Source organism: Hyaena hyaena, unplaced genomic scaffold, assembly GCF_003009895.1.
Source record: "Hyaena hyaena isolate Hyena2069 unplaced genomic scaffold, ASM300989v1 scaffold_799, whole genome shotgun sequence".
In the NCBI taxonomy this organism is placed as follows: Eukaryota; Metazoa; Chordata; class Mammalia; order Carnivora; family Hyaenidae; genus Hyaena; species Hyaena hyaena.
The window spans coordinates 176,917-195,740 of record NW_024081430.1 but is presented as its reverse complement, the minus strand read 5'-3'; the positions used below and the strand labels follow the sequence as shown (position 1 = coordinate 195,740).

Genomic DNA, 18,824 nt, shown 5'->3' with positions numbered 1-18,824 from the left:
AGGTTGTTAATGGATTCAACCCTTCCATTCTCCTTCCTTTTCTGCCACCAACTTCTACTCTGAGGTCAGTTGGCTACTTCCTGCCTGTGACCACGGGGATCACGGGTGGTGCACACAGCAATCAGGGGTGAGCACTGCAGTGGGGGGGGGGGTGGAGAACGCCCCAGGGTGAAGTCCACTCTTGTGAATTAACACGAGAAGACTCTGGGTTTGCAGGGCTTGAAACTCCAATGCCTTAGGGACCGCAACAGACACGCAAACAGTCATCACCCTCGCAGCCAAGCAAATCATTGTGGGCTAGACTTGACCCCTTGGCTTCTAGTTTTCAACCTCTTCTAAAGAGAAGAGAGTCTCGGAGGCAGACAGACCAGAGTTCAAATCCCATTTCTGTCACTTACTAGCTGGGTGACCTTGAATATGTTGCTAACTCTTTCAAGGGCTTTCTTCTGTTATTTATAAAATAAACATAATACCTGCTACCTCGTAGGACTGTTGAGATTAAATGAGATGACGTATATAAGGCCCCTGGTATGGAGTCAGGTGCATACAGAGCTCTATACTTAATTCAGGGCTATTTCTCCAGGTTGACCGACCCCCTATTGAACTCATATTCAGGTTTGAGCTGTGTTAGCCACTCATGAGCTCAAGCAGGTTCCTTCCCTCCTCCAGGTCTGAGTTTCTCCAATTTTGAAAGAAAGAATGTGGACAAAACAGTCCTCTTCAGCTGAACGAGAACGGTCCTACAAGCACTTGGATTCTGCACAATCTAATAGGGACCTGGAAGCCTGTCGCTGGCAAAGGTCGAGGGGAGGCTGAGAACAAAAGGGACAGACGTGGACCAGTGGGAAGGGGCAATGAAGTCCACGCACACAGCACCGGTCCATGGTATTTCATTTTCACGGTGCTCGCTGATAAAGTGAATGACAGAGCTCGATCTTACTGGTGGAGTGAGAATATTTCTGATCAGAATTTGCAAATCAGAGCTCACGTGCCAACGCGTTCCCACTTGTTCGGAAAGGGGGTCTCGGGTGCTTGTTTTCCTCCTTTCTAAGATCCATTTGAGAAGGAGGTGACATTAAACTCACTGATTTCTGTAGAGTGAGTTTCTTCTGCTGGCAATTACCAAGAGCAAACAGTAGCAGCCGGAGTCAGACCCGCTGCAGCACAATCACGCACGTGTAGGGCCAACAGGGCACGTGATGAAGAGCAGCAGTATCTGGAACTGTGGCTTTTCAAGCAGTGAAGGAAAAGAAAATTCAGCAGTCTCTCGCTCACACAAATGCTGCCCAGGGAGTTTATGGTCAGATGGAGGGAGTCTGTGAAGAAACTGTCATCCCCGTGTGTGACTCATCTGACTTTAAGAGAAGGAAAACTTTCTGAAACAGCATGTGCATTTCTTTTCCTCGTTATAATCCAAACTCAGAAAATTTTCCACTGGGCTGCGAGAGCAGATCAAGGCCTCGTCTGACTCTGGGATAGGAAATAGCCCACATCCTGCAAAGGGCACTGTGTTCTCTCTGGAGCTGTATGGGGAGACGGGAAGAGATCTGAAGGGGGTAAGGGGAGTGGTAGGCATGTCTTCAGAGATAGAACATGTCACAAACCAGTCCAGTCCCAACGGTCCCTGAGGCTCGCATCAGGTGGGCAGATGGCCCCACTGAAAAGCATGCAGAGAATAATCCACTTCTGCACTTTAAAGGGAACTGGGGAAGATATTACAAAAAGCACAAAGCTAACAAGGGGATATTGACGAACCTATAGTAACTAAGGCTCTATATACAGCTCCAAATCTGGGACCACAGTTTTGCACCCATGGACTCTAGAGGTCCTGGGGTGGTGTCAGACAGGGCTGGGCCTCTGCCTTCAGCTCTAGGTCAGATTTCAGTCCAGAATTTTCCTAAGTGCCTGGCACTCAGCAGCTGTGTGACCCAGATAAAAAATATCAAACTGCTCAGACTCTCTCTTTTCTCCTTCCTTATCTATAATTTAGGAGATAATTCTATCTAGTCTGGATTGTTTAAAGTACTAGAACTACACAAATCTAGATACGTATCAACGTAGGTGCTTCGAAAGAAGGTCCGCAAGGATGAACCCCAGAATGTTAGTGTTCTCATCCTTGTAGGGTTGGCCTGGGTGCTTTTAGTAGGTTTTGCTTTCCTGAAGTTTCTAATTCTTCTGCATTGGATATTTATCACTCATGCAACTAGAAAAAGTTTTAAAACTAAAGTACCAAGGCCTGTTTCAAATTGGGGCCACGATCATTAATCTACTTCTAATTTTTATGACATTATACTGTCAAGGAGGAACGAAAATAAGTTGGCTTCTCTCTCTGTGTGTGTCTCTCTAGAAAGACTCTTCCCTCAAGTAAAGACACACACAGAGAAGAGAGAAGGAACGTGGCCGGTGGTGTATCCTGATCACGAGGCCTGTGCGCCTGCGCAGAGCAGTGCGGCCAGGGCTCACCTGGGGGCTCACCTGGGCTCACCTGGGCACACTTGGTGGACCTACCTCCATGGGGTACGGCGCGCTGAACTCCACCTCGGCGAGATTCCAGACACCGTTCCCTGGCTTGTCCATTTTCCAGATTTCCTCGTAAAGGCCGGCCCCGTCCCGAGTGTAGAGGGCGAAGATATTGTCATTGCCTTGCTGGAGTTGGTAATAAAACGACAGGCAGCCCGACATGGGGGCCGTGGTCATCGGAGAGATGAGCTGCGCCACCTCCTGGAAGTGCTTGACGTAAACCGAGTCCACGTACATGTAGTGGCCTGAAAATCACACCGGACGTCACACAGCGTTACACAGCGTTAAGACAGGCGCGGCGGGGAGGGGAAGGGGAGGGAAGGTGGAGGGGGTGAGGGGGGGCGAGTGGGTGTGGTTTCCGATGATGCGATGCGATTCTGGGATTTACTTCAAAACAACCCTGGTGGATCGGTGGCGAGCAAGCAGATGAGTTCGGACCTAAGAAGTTTGGCCGTGGGTTGGGGGGGTGTTGCGGCCAGGGCGGGGGGCGGAGGTGGGGTCAGGGCGAGCACAAGGAGTTCCACGTGCTCTGCTCACTCCAAGACAACACCCATCCTTTCTCCTTGCCTCACTTTCGGTTGAAGTGAAATATGCATCTACCAAGAGAGAAACATCAGCTGCAAAGTGCTGGAATGTTCAGGAGCTGAACACAGCTGTGGAAAGAAACAGACCATTACCCCAGGAGCTCCCTCACCCCCAACCCCTCCTCCCCGGCTTTCTGTGAGTTTCCAGATTTCTAAGAACATAACTCGCCATACCATTTGTTCCTACAGGGGCACAGAGTGGCCCTCCTGTACATCTTTACAACCTACACAAAATGTCATGGTGTCTTTTTTGAGAGAAACTAAGATTTTGTCTTCACACGAGATGATATGCTGTGTGGTTCTAACAGAATGTGTAGACAGGGCTGGGATTCGAGTGCGGGGACTTGGGACACCACTCTTGCCCGGGCCCTGGTGGGCTCTGGGCCCAGAGGCTGACCTCCCTCAGAAGCATTTTGTTTAAAGAGACACGCGGAAGCAGAATGGAAGGAGTCTGGACTTGGCACTGAAGAGACCCAAGGTCGAATCCTACCGGAACCTCAAGCAAGTTACTGAGTATCTCTGGGCTTCTGTGTCCTGATCTCTACAGTGAGAACTAGATACTCCTCTCCCGGGGTTGGTAGGAGCATTAAACGAGATTATGTATGTCGAGTGCTTAGCGTGTGCCTGACACATTCTAATTGCCTAAGACCATTATAAGGAAATAAAGGAATGTCATTAATGAGTCTGGTACCATGCCTTCCCCATTGTCTGTTGTGTAAAGGGTAGTTGTTATTATTAGCAATTTAAGCTGCTGTGATGGAGGGCGACGCAACGTAGCTTCAACAGAATGAGCTTTTGTATTTATAAGTTCAGAACAATTACAGCTTAATATCTTTGTTTTAGTACATGGTGCCTATTAATAATACTCCCTTTCATCCTCAGCAGTAAGGGGATTAGCAAGAATATATGCCTTCATACACCAGATACTTGCCCTGCTTGTAGAACACCACTCAGTGTGCAACAGGCCCCCGAAAAATGATTATTCAAAGCACGGATACAGCCTCAGAAAGCTTCTCACCTCAACGGGGCCAAGGGGACAGGGGGATAAATCAAGGCTTACTTTCTCTGGGCAGCAAATGGGTCCACCCCCTGAATCATCTCTCTTGGTGAACTCTAATTCCCCTTGGCATCTTGCCAAGCCATGCCACTGTGGACAAATGGCGATCAGATGACCAGAGGGGGCCCGCCAGATCAAGTATACACACTGAAGTGGCGTGGGTCAGGGAGAAATCAGAGTGATCAAATTAGTTGCCAACATTTGAAATCATCTTTCATCAGCAACAAGAAACAGAAGTCAAGCTCTTCTGGGGAAAAAAAATCATAAAATCTGATAGTGCTGAGCCCATCTTCTCGCACCGCAGCCACCAGCTGGCGGCGAGGAGTGAGGGCCCCTCGCAAGACCCGTGTTCTCTGGTCCCAACAACTGACTGCATCCTTCCCTCTGCTACCAGCTGATGCCCCGACATCGGTCTCAGGCTTTTCCTATGAAGCTCAAAGTCTAAATTTTCATAGCAAATCTATCCATCTAAAAAAATGATACTGTCTGTATTAGTTTGCTAGTGTTGCTATAATGAAGTAACAGAGACCAGGCGGCTCAAACAACGGAAACATATATATTTTTCCCAGCTTGGGAGGCTGGAAGTCTCAGATCAAGGTGTGGGCAGGATTGGCTCCTCCCCAGGGCCGTGACGGAGAATCTGTCCCACGCCTCCGCCCCAGCATCGAGTGGTTGGCTGGCCATCTGTGGCCTTCCTCAGCTGACAGACCTCTGCCTTCACGGTCACGTGGTGCCCTCCCTTTGTACAGGTCTCTCGCTGTGTCTAGATCTGCCTCCCCCTCACTTTTATAAAGACACTGGTCATACTGGATTAGGAACATCCTTCAGCATGACCTCATCTTAACTGGTCACGTCTGCAACAACCCTACTGCCAAATAAGGTCACACTCTGAAGGGCTGGGGAGTTAGGGCTTCAGCATATGGTTTTAAGGAATTACAACTCAACCCATAACATCCACCGCTGCAGTGTTTTAAACTGTGTACACACCACATAAACTTTATATCTGCAGGCTGGAAAGAGCTGATGGGCTCCCACTTTGCTGACGCTGGAAGTGACTTTATTTTGTTTTCTTGTCTTTTATTATTTATTTTGAGAGACGGTGAACAAGCAAGTGCGAGTGGAGGGGGCCACAGAGAGAGGGAGAGAGAGGGTCAACGCAGAGCACGACTCGGGGCTCAAAATCACGAACCAAGAAATAATCACCTGAGCCTAAATCAAGAGTCGGACACTTAACTGACTGAGCCACTCAGGTGCCCCTGGGAAGGGATTTTAAAGGAACAATCAGAACATCAGACTAAACAGAATCAGAGAAATGTCGGAACTGGAAGGAAGGCCCCGCCCCCCATCATAAGCACAGTGGGGACCAGCCAGCCGCAGCTAGAGCACTTTACTCATGGGGAGCGCATGCGATCAGCTGGTCTCTGTAACACACCTTTGCTCACTGAGGACTCTTGTGTCCAAGGTAGAGAAGAAGTATTTCATGCTCTTTGTAACAAGTCTTCCAATGAAATAGAATCCCTTTCCCTGATATGCCAGTCAGTGCGGGGGGGTGGGTGGGGGGAGCGGGACTGCAGGGAGGAGACATCTAACATTCTGTTTCCCTGGGACTTTATTGTAGGGGCCAAGCATGTGGGCTTCATGTGAACTTCATGTGAACTTGCTGCAGGGACCACATTTGACTGACAGCCTCCAGCTGCCTCTCCTTTGGATCCACATCAGGGTCTGTGCCAAGGCCACGTACACTGGTCTTTCTCAGCTTTGACCAAGCACAGCAGGTGTACCAGAGCCAGGGCCTGGTATGCACATGGGCTCTTCAGCATCTCCCCGTCTGCCCGCCTCTCCCTCCCATGTATCAGCCTTCCATCCTGTGCTGAAGGCCCTCCCCTGCAGGGGCCACATTATAACATTTGTGGGTCCCAGGCACTTTGGCTGCTGTGGGCCCATTCCTCCTTAAAAAATATTAAGACTATGTGGGTGGCTCAGTCAGTTAAGTGTCTGACTTCAGCTCAGGTCATGATCTCATCAGGCTCTTCTCGGACAGTGCAGAGACTGCTTGAGATTATCTCTCTCTCTCTGCCCCTCCCCACTCCCCAAAATAAAAATATAAACTTAAAAAATATTAAACATTACATTTTATGACTGCATCGGTATAAAGACGAACATAATTTAGGCAGATTTATTATTATATTTGTTGTTATTGCACACATTTTTTTCTTCTGATTTTAAAATGAATACAACGAAGGCATTCTCCTGGATCCCTACAAATGTCCCGGCTCCTAGACACTGTGACCACTCTGCCTAGCGGCACGTTAGTTCGGACCCCAGCTCCTCCAGCTGTCTGTCCCTTAGCCTTCACAGCCACTACATCTCTTTCTTAACTCATCCAAGCTTCGCATCTTCTCCTTGGAGGACCCAAACTGACACAGCCATGAGGAGGGAACTCATTACCCTGAGGGGGCGGAGCACCTCCAAATTCTCCAGGAGACACTCGGTGAATCCAGGAGACCTCACAACCCACTTCCAAGTGTTCCTTCTATTTGTGGAGCGCACGGGAGCTGTGCTTAGAGAAATGTCTCACACCCGGTCCCAATGTGAATGCATCTTCCTCACAGCTGACGGGTATCTGATAGCTTTCTTCTTTTCTTTTTTAATATTTACTTATTTTTGAGAGAGAGAGAGAGAGAGCGTGCACATGCAAACAGGAAAGGGGCAAGAGAGATTGGGAAACAGAGGATCTGAAGTGGGCTCTGTGCTGACAGCAAAGAGCCCGACGTGGGGCTCTAACTTACAGACTGAGAGATCATGACCTGAGCCGAAGCCTGACGCTCAGTTGACTGAGGAACTCGGGTGCCCCTGATAATCTTCTTTAAAGCCTAGTTACTCACCTGCTGTGTGCACAGTATTTTAATCCCTGAGTCTGCTGTTAAAGTGCCTCATTAGCAACTCATGTACAAGACACTCGGCGGGGTGAGCCGCAGCCACATTTGTGATCCAAACACCGTCCGGTAAACACAACGTGACGTGCCCACAGTGAGTCAGAGAGGCTGCTGAGACTAAGACCAGGAGTACTGACACCGAGTCTCCTACGGAGCCGCTAGACGAGACCACACTCCGCTGCCCTCCCCGCCCCTCCCCTCCGCCATTCAGTTGTTGCCAGAGCTGGGAACTATTTACTGACAATCTGAGTACGGTTGCTTCTCACTGGGAAACAAAAGGTAGCTGGCTCATCAGAAGTAAATCATCTCAGTCGAAGGGGTGGGGATAGTTCAGAAGTCACCAGGTGTGTGCCCTCCGGGAGGCCAGGCTCAGGGTGTATCATCCTTCCTACCCTGAGGAAGAGCAAATGGTTGGGTGAATGCAGGCACCATTTTGCGTCCCCTTTGCAGGAATGGAATGAAGAACGTATTCTTGGAAAATTATGTCTCTGGTGTCTGGTATTATGAGAATTTTCCTGTCCAGTTCAACGGGGCCAGCCCTTCTATCTGGCCCGGGCTTCGAGCACCTCCCGAATACCTGGGAGAGGCCATTTTATCAGATCTTCTAAGTATGAGTAGGATGTAACTAGGCATCAGTGGACCCTAGATGTCCAGACCCTGTAATTAACCAAATCACTGGCGGTCCTGTAGGCCACGCAGACTTTTAAGTGTTCTCACTTTAACTGGATATGAAAGAGTCTACGAAGGGGCCATGAGTTCTCCATACAACTGAAACTTGAGAAGTTCACTGCCACTCCCCTAAAGTCACTGCCGCTTTGCCATACGCAGACTGTGAGCCAGTCTTTCCTTCCCTAATTCTGGACTCTACACAAAGAGCCTGCAGCTTCTAGGGAAAAAAAAACACAATTTCCAATTCTGTCGAAAGATCACAATCTCAGTGATGCCAGCCAAAGGCCCCCTCTGGGATCATGCACACATATTCTTGCTTCTGATGTGCACTTTCTTCCTTTTATGCAGCAGCCTCTGTATATTAGCTCAACAGCTCATGTGGAACCAGGAGCCATTTTTCCTTGAATTAGGAAAAAAGAAAAAGAAAACCTTGAGGGCAGTTCCTGAACTTTTATTTTCAAACAGCCTGCTAACCAGCACGCCACAGAAATTGCCCTCGGCTTGGCTACAATGTCAAGGCATCCTCTGACTCAGCTGTCATCCTGCCTTGTTAGCCACATTCGCGCCCCAGTCGCGGTGTCTGTATCTGTGTCGTGTTGTCTGGACAGGCTGTCTCCCCAGTAAGGGGGAGAGTGTGGTCTGAAGAAAGCTATGCCAGCTGGAAAAATCCACTGGTCTGCTTCCTCCATGAGGAAAGAGCACCCGGAGGCAGGGAGTTATCATGCCTGCTCTCCCAGTCTACAGATCTGACATGGATCTTCATGGATCTTTTGTTGCGAGGGTGTGGGTACATTTTACTATATTATTAGAGTCAGATTGATACAGCTTTCAGAGATGACGCGAGTGTAATAAATGAACATGGAGTGGGAGGTCACCTAGTCTCTGCTAAGACCTCAGTGCCAAGAACAATGGGCGACAAGGACCTCGATTCTCGGGCATCAGAATATGCTCCATTTTGGCATCCCTGGCGTCTAAGCCAGCGCCACCAGATTTATCCTGTCTCCCCCCTCCCAGCCTGAATATCTGAGGCCAGAGGAGGAGGGGAGGGGTGGTAGACAGAGTCTCTTTGAAGACAGGTCTCCTGGAGTGAACCCGTCATGTGTTTTAGTTTGACCTCTGAAGGGAAGGGCAAGGGATTGCTTCCCTTTTCTTATCTTGATCCAAGAGATAGAGATCTCATAGAGAGAGCAGAGGAGGGAAAAACTCCCGTCCAGCCTCACCCCTGACCCACACTTGCAGAAGCTCCTGGTTCTGCAATTGCTCCGGGCCTCAGCGAGAGGGTGCTCAGAGCTCTTGGGAGAACCTGATCAGTGGCAACTGGGGATTGTGGGGTACAGAGGCTGGCATCTGATTCTTGACATCATAGATCCCGGGGCGACATGTCTGGAGCACAGCAGAGAGACACGATTGGGTTGCCAGCGAGCTCTAACTTCCAGAGTTTGGTGGGGCAAAGATTTGAGTCTTCCCTTAGCCTAACTGGGTGACTCAGAAGGCGGCTGGGCCAGAATGTCTTAAAAGGAACTCTTCTCAAAAGGACTGTATGCAGGGGGGACCGGGGGGAGGGGGGTGTACCATTGCCTACCGGTGCTAATGGGGATTCCCAGACGGCCAGCCAGCGATGCATCATCCCTATCTGGGGAATAGTGAAGTGAGATTGCTCACTGGCAGTGAGAGGGATAGACAGCATTGGTCACCTAGAATCCTCTGTTCCCTGCCCTTCCTTTTCTGTTCCACTATCACTCCACCTCTGAATCTGGACGGGCCAAAGCAGCACAGTGAGTGGGAGAAGAAGAAGCGAGAGCAACGGAAGTATGAAGAAATGAAGCACAGACCCTTCCTTCAATGGCTCTACTGTGCTTTGGTCTGGGGGGAGATCTGAGTCGGATGAGGTGCTGGTGTTTTGACTGGACTGAACTTAACCCTTGAAAAGGAGGCTGTTAGTGAATACTTGAAAGTGACCGGAAAGCCAAGGGAAGTCATTCGAGGACAGGGAAAGGCAAATCAGCAGAGCTCACACAAGGCAGGGGTGAGAAAATTAATAAAGCTGCTTCCCTGCTGAGAGCTGATGCAGGGAACAAAATGGATCAATGCAGAGAGTAAATGGATAGCACCGTTAAGATGATGCTTAAGCTCAGTATGAACTGAAAGGAGAAAAGAAGGCCATGAATTATGGAAAGATGATCCATCCATCTCATGGCCTTGGAGGGAATAAAATCATTCTGACCTTAATTTAGGTTTTGAAACCTTGCTCAGCTCCTAGAGTGGCACCACAAGCACATATGATTTTTAAAATCTCAGCAAAGGGCACCTGGGTGGCCCAGTGAGTTAAGTGTCTGACTCCATTTCAGGTCATGATCTCACAGAACGTGGGTTCGAGCCCCACGTTGGGCTCTGTGCTGAGAGCTCGGAGACTGGAGCCTGCCTCAGATTCTGTGATTCGCTTACTCTCTGCCCCTCCATCCCTCCGCCTCCCTCTCAAAAAAAATTTTTTTTAATTTTTAAAAAAATCTCACCAAAGACCATCAACAGATGAATGGATCAAGAAGATGTGGTTTATCTATACCATGGAATACTACATGGCAATGAGAAACAATGAAATCTGGCCATGTGTAGCAACATGGATGGACCTTGAGGGTGTTATGCTGAGCGAAATAAGTCAGGCAGAGAAGGACAAATATCATATGTTTGCACGTATAGGAGGATTAGGAGGAACTTGACGGAGGAACAAGGGGGAGAAGAAGGGCGGGAATGGTGGGGGAAAGGGAGAGAGGCAAACCATGAGAGACTCTTGAATGCTGACAAAAACTGAGGACTGATGGATGTGGGGGGGAGGAGGGATGGGCATGGAGGAGGACACTTGTGGGGATGAGCACTGAGTGTTACGTGGAAACTAATTTGACAATAAACTATTTGTAAAAAAAAAAAAAAATCTCAGCAAAGAAATAGATTTCCCTCATTATTCTCCCAGCAATTATCTTCTTTTTTGCCAAGGCAGATAGGAAACAGTAGTGATCTGAACTGGCAGTAGGTTACCTCCTGAAAGATTTTGTTTTGCTTCATAAAATATTAACAAAGGAAAAAATCCAGATGTGATGAATCAGAATGGTGTAAGAAAAAGCAAGATAATATCCCATCCCCTTCAATATTCCCAAGATATCCCATGAGAGTTCTTGCTGCATTGTTTTAGCCATTTGCCATCATTAGACAAACATTTGGAGACAGTGCTCATTTGAAAAACCTGACTCATGGTTTGGGGTTAACTGTTAAAACACAGTTATCCAAGGAAGGAAAATTCATAGATACATCCTATTTGTCAGATATTATATTCACTCTTCCCTTTTCTTTTTTAAAAAGTTTTTAAACATTTATTTATTTTTGAGAGACAGAGCATGAGAAGGGGAGAGGCAGAGAGAGAGAGACAGAGAGAGAGAGAGAGAAGACTCAGAACCTGAAGCAGACTCCAGGCTCTGAGCTGTCAGCACAGAGCCTGACTCGGGGTTGAATCCATAAACCGTGAGACTGTGACCTGAGCTGGAGTTGGATGCTCAGCTGACAGAGCCACTCAGGTGCCCCTCACCCTTTCCTTTACTACAACACAAAGGCTCAGCCCTCCTGGGAAGATGTCCCTCAACCACTTGAAGTTTCTGAGCAGGTGCGTAGCTTCCCTCACCCCTGCTGTTCAGTTCTGTGGTTTTCACCTGAAAAGCAAAGGCATAAGCTGTTTCCTGTCGATGAATGAACATGAGATGAGTTTTTTTGTTTTTTGTTTTTTGTTGTTTTTTGGGGGTTTGTTTTTTTGAGCAAAATCTGCTCCTCTGGGCAGACATCTGAACCATTTAACCTTTACTTTGCCGCCCAAACTGATAGAGCTCAGGAAAAAATCAATATACCCAGGAGAAGGCAAATGTAATAAGAAAGACAGCTGTTCTTTTACTTAGAGCACCGGAGGGGTTTTGTTCCTGACCAAGAGCGATTCTGTCCAAAATTTTGAGTCCTATATGCAGATAGCTGTCTGTATATTTCAGGTAAATTATCTGAGACTCTTTAGACTTGTCTGTTTTAGTCCCATCTCATGTAGGAGGAAGCCTTATATAGGAGTTCAGGTGTGAGGAGTGTGAGTGTGTGTGTGCACACGTGTGTGCATGCATGTGAGTATGTGCATTGGGTGAGGATGAGATGGCTGTCTGGCAATAATTGGTCAAAAACATCAGTGTAGGGAGCACCTGAGTGGCTCAGTCAGTTGAGCGTCTGACTCTTGGTTTTAGCTCCGGTCTTGATCCCAGGGTCGTGGGATCGAGCCCCATGTTGGGCTCTGCACTGATTATAGAGCCTGCTCAGGATTCTCTCTCTCTCCCTCTTCCTGTCTCCCCCACTCGAACTCTCTCAAAATAAAAACCAAATAAAATAACATAAAATAATTAGTGTTAAAGCTCAAGAGAAATTGGAGTGAAACAGAAGAGAGCCAGGAAGAGTGAGTAGAATGTAGGCACCCAGGCTTCTGGCTGGTCATAAGCAGGAACATAACCTAGGCCTAGGAGCTTCTCTGCTATCATTTTACATTCCAGCATCGTCAAATACTGTCCAACAATCGAGCCAAATACCAGTTCTGAGATTTCTCCTTCTAGAAAGCTTTCCCTGAATCCCAAAACCAAGGTGATCTTTCACATTTTTGTGGTCCCATATCATTTATTTCCCATCTCTGCTAGTCATGCATCACTGTGCAAATTTACATCTGAATAACTTTAGAAATGCTATAATATACATTAACACAGAACTGTATTAAAGGCATGGAGAAGTCTTGAAATAAAGAAACCTGTTTAGCTTTCTTTAGCTCACAGTTTCCCCTGTTTCTTTTCCCTCAGTTACAATGAGCGGTGAATTTGGAGGTTTTGACGAGTAGCATTTAGGAGTAAAACACTAGACCTCAAAGCCTGAGAAGCTGAGGGAGTGCCCAAAGTGATCCAGCATGTGGATAGCTTTGGAGAACAAGTATCCAGTCCTTGCCTGGTCTTCTTTCTCTGTCCCTTGTTGACACAGATACGGTCAGAATGTTCCATGGTCACAAATGAGAGTGAGGAAGCCCTGAGGGTGATTCACTCCTCAGAGATGGATGACACACCAGTGACACCGTCAAATGCATGACCAGTAGGACAGAGATCTGATACCTATCCCAAGACACATGTGTTCTCCTGAGCCAACTGGTCCTCACCATCACTGAGGATGAAAAACGATGCAGGGCACCTGGCTGGCTCAGTTGGTGAAGCATCTGGCTCTTGGCATTGTGGGTCCCACATGGGGTGTAGAGATTATTTAAAAAATAAAATCTTTTCAGAAAAAAGACAGATGATGTACTGAACAAGTAATCATTAGATCATGATATCGGCTACTCAGAGGATCTGCCTCTGGAACTAATTTTTAAGTGATTTGGGAAAGGTTCTCCAATACTTTCCCATATTTAAGTTTGGACATCTATGATAAGGACACCAAGGATTAGAGCAACTTTAATGTATTAGTTTTTCAAGTTTCTCTCTACTTCCTGTTCTATATTCTTAAGATACAGTGGGATGTTATGTTGGTTGTCTTCTGTCTTTAAACAAAGGTTTCAAGAGTTGGTAACATTTTGTTCTTTGAATGAATCTAGTTGTTATTTATTTATTTATTTAAACATTAAAAAATATTTATTTATTTTTGAGAGAGAGACACAGTGCTTGAACAGGAAAGGGGCAGAGAGAGAGGGAGACAGAGACTCTGAAGCAGGCTCTAGGCTCTGAGCTGTCAGTATAAAGCCCGACACGGAGCTTGAACTCACGAACCGTGAGATCATGACCTGAGCTAAAGTTGGACGCTTAAACAACTGGGCCACCCAGGCACCCTGATTGTTATTTAAAATACTCATGCAGAGGAGCTCCCGGGTGGGGGTGGGGGGGGGCGGTGCTCAGTCAGTTAAGCGTCCAACTCTTGGTTTTAGTTCAGGTCATGATCTCACGGTTTTGCGAGTTCAAGCCCCATGTCGGGCTCTGCACTGACAGCATGGAGCCTGCTTGGGATTCTCTGTTTCCCCCTTTCTCTGCACCTCCCCTATTTGCCCTGTCTCTTTCTCAAAATAAATAAATAAACTTAAAAAAAATGCTCATGCAGGTTCATGGATTAATCTGTCACATACTCGGTTATCACCCACTCGGCACATGATACTCAGTTACAGTGTTGTTCCTATAAGTGGAAAGAGGCTATGTGTCTGTAGGGCCAAAATATGGGCCATATACATATCCTTATCTTTTGTCATTTCCAAAAGTGCTAACCCTTCCTTTTAAAAGAAGGAAGTGAAAGTGTTCTGTCTTTTGTAATCCCAATTATTTATGTAAGTGACCTTAGATGTATCTAAAGAAATCCCTTCTGGGGTGTTTTTTGTTCTCTTGTTCTACCATTTGGGCCTCTATCTACCGAGATCATCAGTGTCTGGCTAACCAAATGAAATATCTCGTTGTGACTGCATCTCTCCCTGCTCAGAGGCCTCTTCGACAGCCTCCAATCATCAACAGAATACAGTTAAAATCTCTTTCCTGGGTTGTGAGGTCTCATCTCTGCCTGTCAAGATCATACCCATCCCTCAAAATCAGTTGGCTTCTATCATGTATTCTAGGGCATCCCCGTAGTCAGTGATCCCTCCTGTTTCTGAATATTCAGCACTTCTCTTTTTTTGAGCGAAGTCGGGGAACCACTCTTTAAGCACGGGACACACGCTACCTTGTCTTACATTCATGTGTAGCAGAAATCTTTTTCCCTCTCTCAGATGTATGTTCTTTGAAACTGGGCAAGGACCAAGGAGAAGTGTCATTTTATTGTCATTTTCCCGGTCAGCCCAAGTACAGGGTCAAATGAATGAAAATGCTACATCCAAAGTTGGATTTGTCTTAAATAGGTGAGCCCAGGAGACGCCAACCTTTTAATATACGGCTACTTGAAGCATTTTGTACTGGACATGTTGAAAAAAAAAAAGGAACACATACAATGAAGGTTGCAAGAGAGAAGTTCACTAACTGGGCCTGGCCCAAAGATGTGTTTTATTAGCCCATGCAGTGTTTTTAAAGAAAATATTTACCACTTGAAAAAATTAGGGAAATTTCATATAAAACCCCTGCCTTTCTGATTATCCATAGAAATCAAAAGATCTATGCCCCCCAGACCTGCATTCCCACGTTGGCAGCAATTAATTGGAGCTGAGGACCCTTTGTACAGGGTCTGTGCTCTCTAGTTTGCCGCAGTCCTCACCCAGCCCACATGTCACTCACTTTATAACATCAGCCTGGCTCCTTTAGGAAACTGAGTGTCAGTGTTAAGATATAAAGGAGACAGAACAGGAGCAAAGGGAATAATAAGGTCAGGATAATGACCTTCTAGAGCCAAGATAAGCTGCAGCATGGGCACTTAAGAAAAAGAGACAAAGTTACAAATATTCCCGTAGAGAGAAATTACCATGAACGAGGAGCAAAGTAAAGAATCATGTCCTTTAAAAGTTGCCTTGCCTTCAGGTATGGGGACACATTGTCATCATCAGCAATTTGTTGGGACTGAGCAGAGGACCTCAGGATCCACAAGGCAACAGATCACAGTAGATAAAAGGACTGTTTGTCACAGAACCAAAATTCCTATTCTTGCTCTCGATGGAAAGTCAGTTTCCAGAATCTTGCTTGTTGACAAGACCTTGGGGTTGAGGACTGGAATGTCTTGTATCTGTGGGGAAACTGTGGCTTTCAGGAAGGCTGCCAGGGTCCAGGTGAGGGCTGTCGTAATCCTTAGGGAGTAAGTCTTTGCCCATGTCTCCCTTTCTGTGGAAGCTTTCTTCCTCAAAGTCACCTTGTCACCAATAACCTCTGCTCTCCTCCATCTTCCTGCGGAAGCCACCCACATGGCCACTAGGTGGCCCTGGTGCACACCGCTTTCAGGATTCCTCATTGATAATTTAGGCTTCCCTCAAGGCCACCTGGGAAGAAGTTCTTAAGGACCCGTTCCCACCACTCCATCTATCTTTAGTGAAAAGTAACCTAGGATCATTCCAGCCTTGTCTTTAGAAATAAGAAATATCGAACAACAAACAGATAAGAAAGTAAAACATTGTATGGAAATCTGAAAATAGCAAGCCCAGGTCACAGGTGAAGAAAAGCCTTTAACTGGGTGGCCTTCTCCTTGGTTAGAGAGCTTCTGTCTGCTGTTTGCCTCAATCTCATGGCTCCTTCTTACCTCTCTTCCACCAGGCTTCCCGATCCCTACTCGCCCTCCCTTCTTCTTTCTCTGTTGACAAGGCCACTGTTGGGTCAACGTAGCGGGGAAGGGGGGAGAGGCAGAAACACTTACTCTGGGGAAAAGGACTCATCTGTCCCCAGCTCACCTAGTTCATTCTTGAAGGTGTGATCCTGTGGGAGAATGGAAGGGGAGTTCCGAATATTTCCTCCTCCGACAAACCAGTTCACATTGGGGTTCCAGCGGTTCATAAAGCCACACAGATGGTTTTCTTCAAAGTCACATTCTGGCAGAAGAGAAAGAAAGACACACTTTGTGGAGGTGCACTCACGTCGAGGGGTGTACCTCCATGCTCACTGCAGAGTTCGCTCTTAGGTATTCAGACGTGTTTCTTGCTCCCTTTGACCACGGGAAGTTCTGCACTAGGACCCCTGGACAATACCGGAAGCTGTAACTCGCCAATGCTTCTGTAGATTACGCCCCTCCCTTGGGGGCTTCTGTAGATTACTAGCCACATGCCTTGCTGCATGCCTTTTCTTAGCCTCTGTTTCTTCACTACCACCACACTATCACTACCACCACACAGGGCTGTCACAAATGTGGACAGCTCCAACACAATGCTGGGCATGTGGTTAGTGCTTGGTGGGTCAGCTCCCTGTGCTCCAAAGCCCTATTTAGGACTACTCTCCTAGCTTCAGTGGGGAGACCAGATACCCCGGGCTGAAGGGCGTGTTTCCTAGACGCTAAGAGCCTCTGCTTTTCTTATTAACAAGAAATAGTCTGAATAGGCAGGAAAGGCATATCCTAGGCTCTGGGTCCTTCTGCTGCTACTGAATGGAGAAGAGGGAAAATAAAGAGACTTCACCCCTCCCCCAGCCACGTTTAGTAGCACTGACATGTCTGCACCAGTAAATTGTTCCCAGTCAGCAGACTCCTTCAGAGGGAATAAGAAATTCACAAACCAGTGCCCCTGTTGACTCCCATAATCATGAACTAAAAATATGAAGTGTGATTGTCCTGATCCTCTCCCATTGCCCTTGCAGACCTCACCCCTACCTTTTCCCACTCCGTTTTGTCCTCCAGAGGGGGACCTGTATGAACTGCATCAAAGGCTTCCCTTGCCTCCTGGCTTCCTGTTGGATTCGACCAATGGAAAGTAGGAGGAGAATGAGGTTGGTGGTGCTCATTCCTCTAGCTCCTTCCCTGCCCGGTCACCATGGGTTGGCTATGTCCCTTCTGAGGGCATAGGTCTTGGCAAGTAGCCCTCACCCACAGCCACTGGCTCCAGGCTCTGGTAGCCCCTCTTCTCTTGCCTTAATGACTGATAAATCGTTGCTCTTACTGATCCTGGATTACCACAGAAGCTTTTGCTGGTTTCCTTTACACACCCACACCTTTGTAACCCCTAATGAAGATTCTTCAAATGACTCGGGTTGAATGGACCCTCGGTTTCCACTTTCCTGCTGGGACCCTGACTGATAGGGTTATCAATGTGTTTTTACATTAGCCATCACTTTAAAATTTTAAGATTTTCCTTGCAACTTTTCTGCGGTAATGTCTGCCAAGTAATACCCGACATGCAGTGCCAAAGGCTGCTGAAGAATGAAATAAAAAGCAAAATAGCCCTTCATGTGCCAGGTACCGTTCTGAGCACTTTATCTGAATTAATTTATTTAATCCTCAATGGTCCCAGGAGGTAGGTACTATTATTAACCTTATTATACAGATGAGGAAATAAGCAAAGAGAATGCACTGAAAGAAAGCTGAGGGAGGGGAGGGTGGATCATGCATCTCAACAAGATAAAGGTATTGACACTCTTTTTGTTATTTATTTATTTATTTATTTAATTTTTTAAAATTTATTTCTAGGAGAGAGAGAGAGACAGTGTGAGCAGGAGAGGGTCAGAGAGAGAGGGAGTCACAGACTGAAATAGGCTCCAGGCTCTGAGCTGGCAGTCGGCACAGAGCCCGATGCGGGGCTTGAACCCACAAACCGCAAGATCATGACCTAAGCGAAGTCGTACGCTTCACTGACTAAGCCACCCAGGCTCCCCTCTTTTTGTTTTTTATACAAACCAGGAGCCATTCAGTGATTTGAAGAGAGGAAATTAACATTTTTAAAGTGCCCAGCACTGTGTCAGTCACCTTGATACCTATGACCTCATCAGTTTCCACCTCATCCCTGTGAGGGAAACATTTTATCCCCATTTTACAGGTAGAGAAACAGAGGCTGTGGGGCACAGGGAGTGGAGGAGCCAGCAGGTGGGGGCTACAGGGGGCACATGGGTCTAACCCCACTGTACCCCAGAACACAGTCATCTTCCCCTTCTGCTTGCTTTCACTTGACTTAGTATTACACTTGGAAGGTCAGAACAGGTAAGATTCAGGGAATCAACAGAGGCTCCTTGTTATTCAGAACTGTCTTTGACTCTCCCTCCTCTTCCTCTCCATAGTCATTCAACCTCCAAGGACTGTCAATGCCGAAAAATCTCTCAAATCAACTACCTTCTCCAGACTCAATCTCAGTGTTAGACCTTCATGGTGCCCCATTTGTAAGGTTACAACCTCTTCCTGGGGGTTTTCCTCTCCTACATATTTTCCTTGTTTACAAGTCATTTTCCATGGGGCAGCTGGAGCCACCATGGCCAAAGGCAGCCAAGGCCCCTACCTGCCTGCCACGGAATCACCCACATTCCACGGCTGCCGAGATCAGGACTCTTCTTTAAGACTCCCTCGGCAGTCTTGATTCAGCTTCAAACACCCTGCTCAGCTTCTGGCCCGCGCCGGAGCATGCCCTCTGCTTCTTCCCCACTGTGGTCT

General features: G+C 47.2%; 1 protein-coding gene across 5 annotated transcripts in view; it reads right to left on the bottom strand.

The window, feature by feature from the left end:
• The window catches only part of MAMDC2 (MAM domain containing 2), a 193,616-nt gene that overhangs the window by 55,640 nt on the left and 119,152 nt on the right, over positions 1-18,824 (bottom strand). For all 5 annotated transcript variants that reach the window (XM_039219182.1, XM_039219184.1, XM_039219185.1 and 2 more), the window contains 2 exons: positions 16,153-16,290; positions 2,509-2,765 (listed from right to left, as the gene is read on the bottom strand). In XM_039219182.1, the coding sequence (XP_039075113.1) occupies positions 2,509-2,765; positions 16,153-16,290 (395 nt within the window). The remainder of the gene's footprint in view (positions 1-2,508; positions 2,766-16,152; positions 16,291-18,824) is intronic.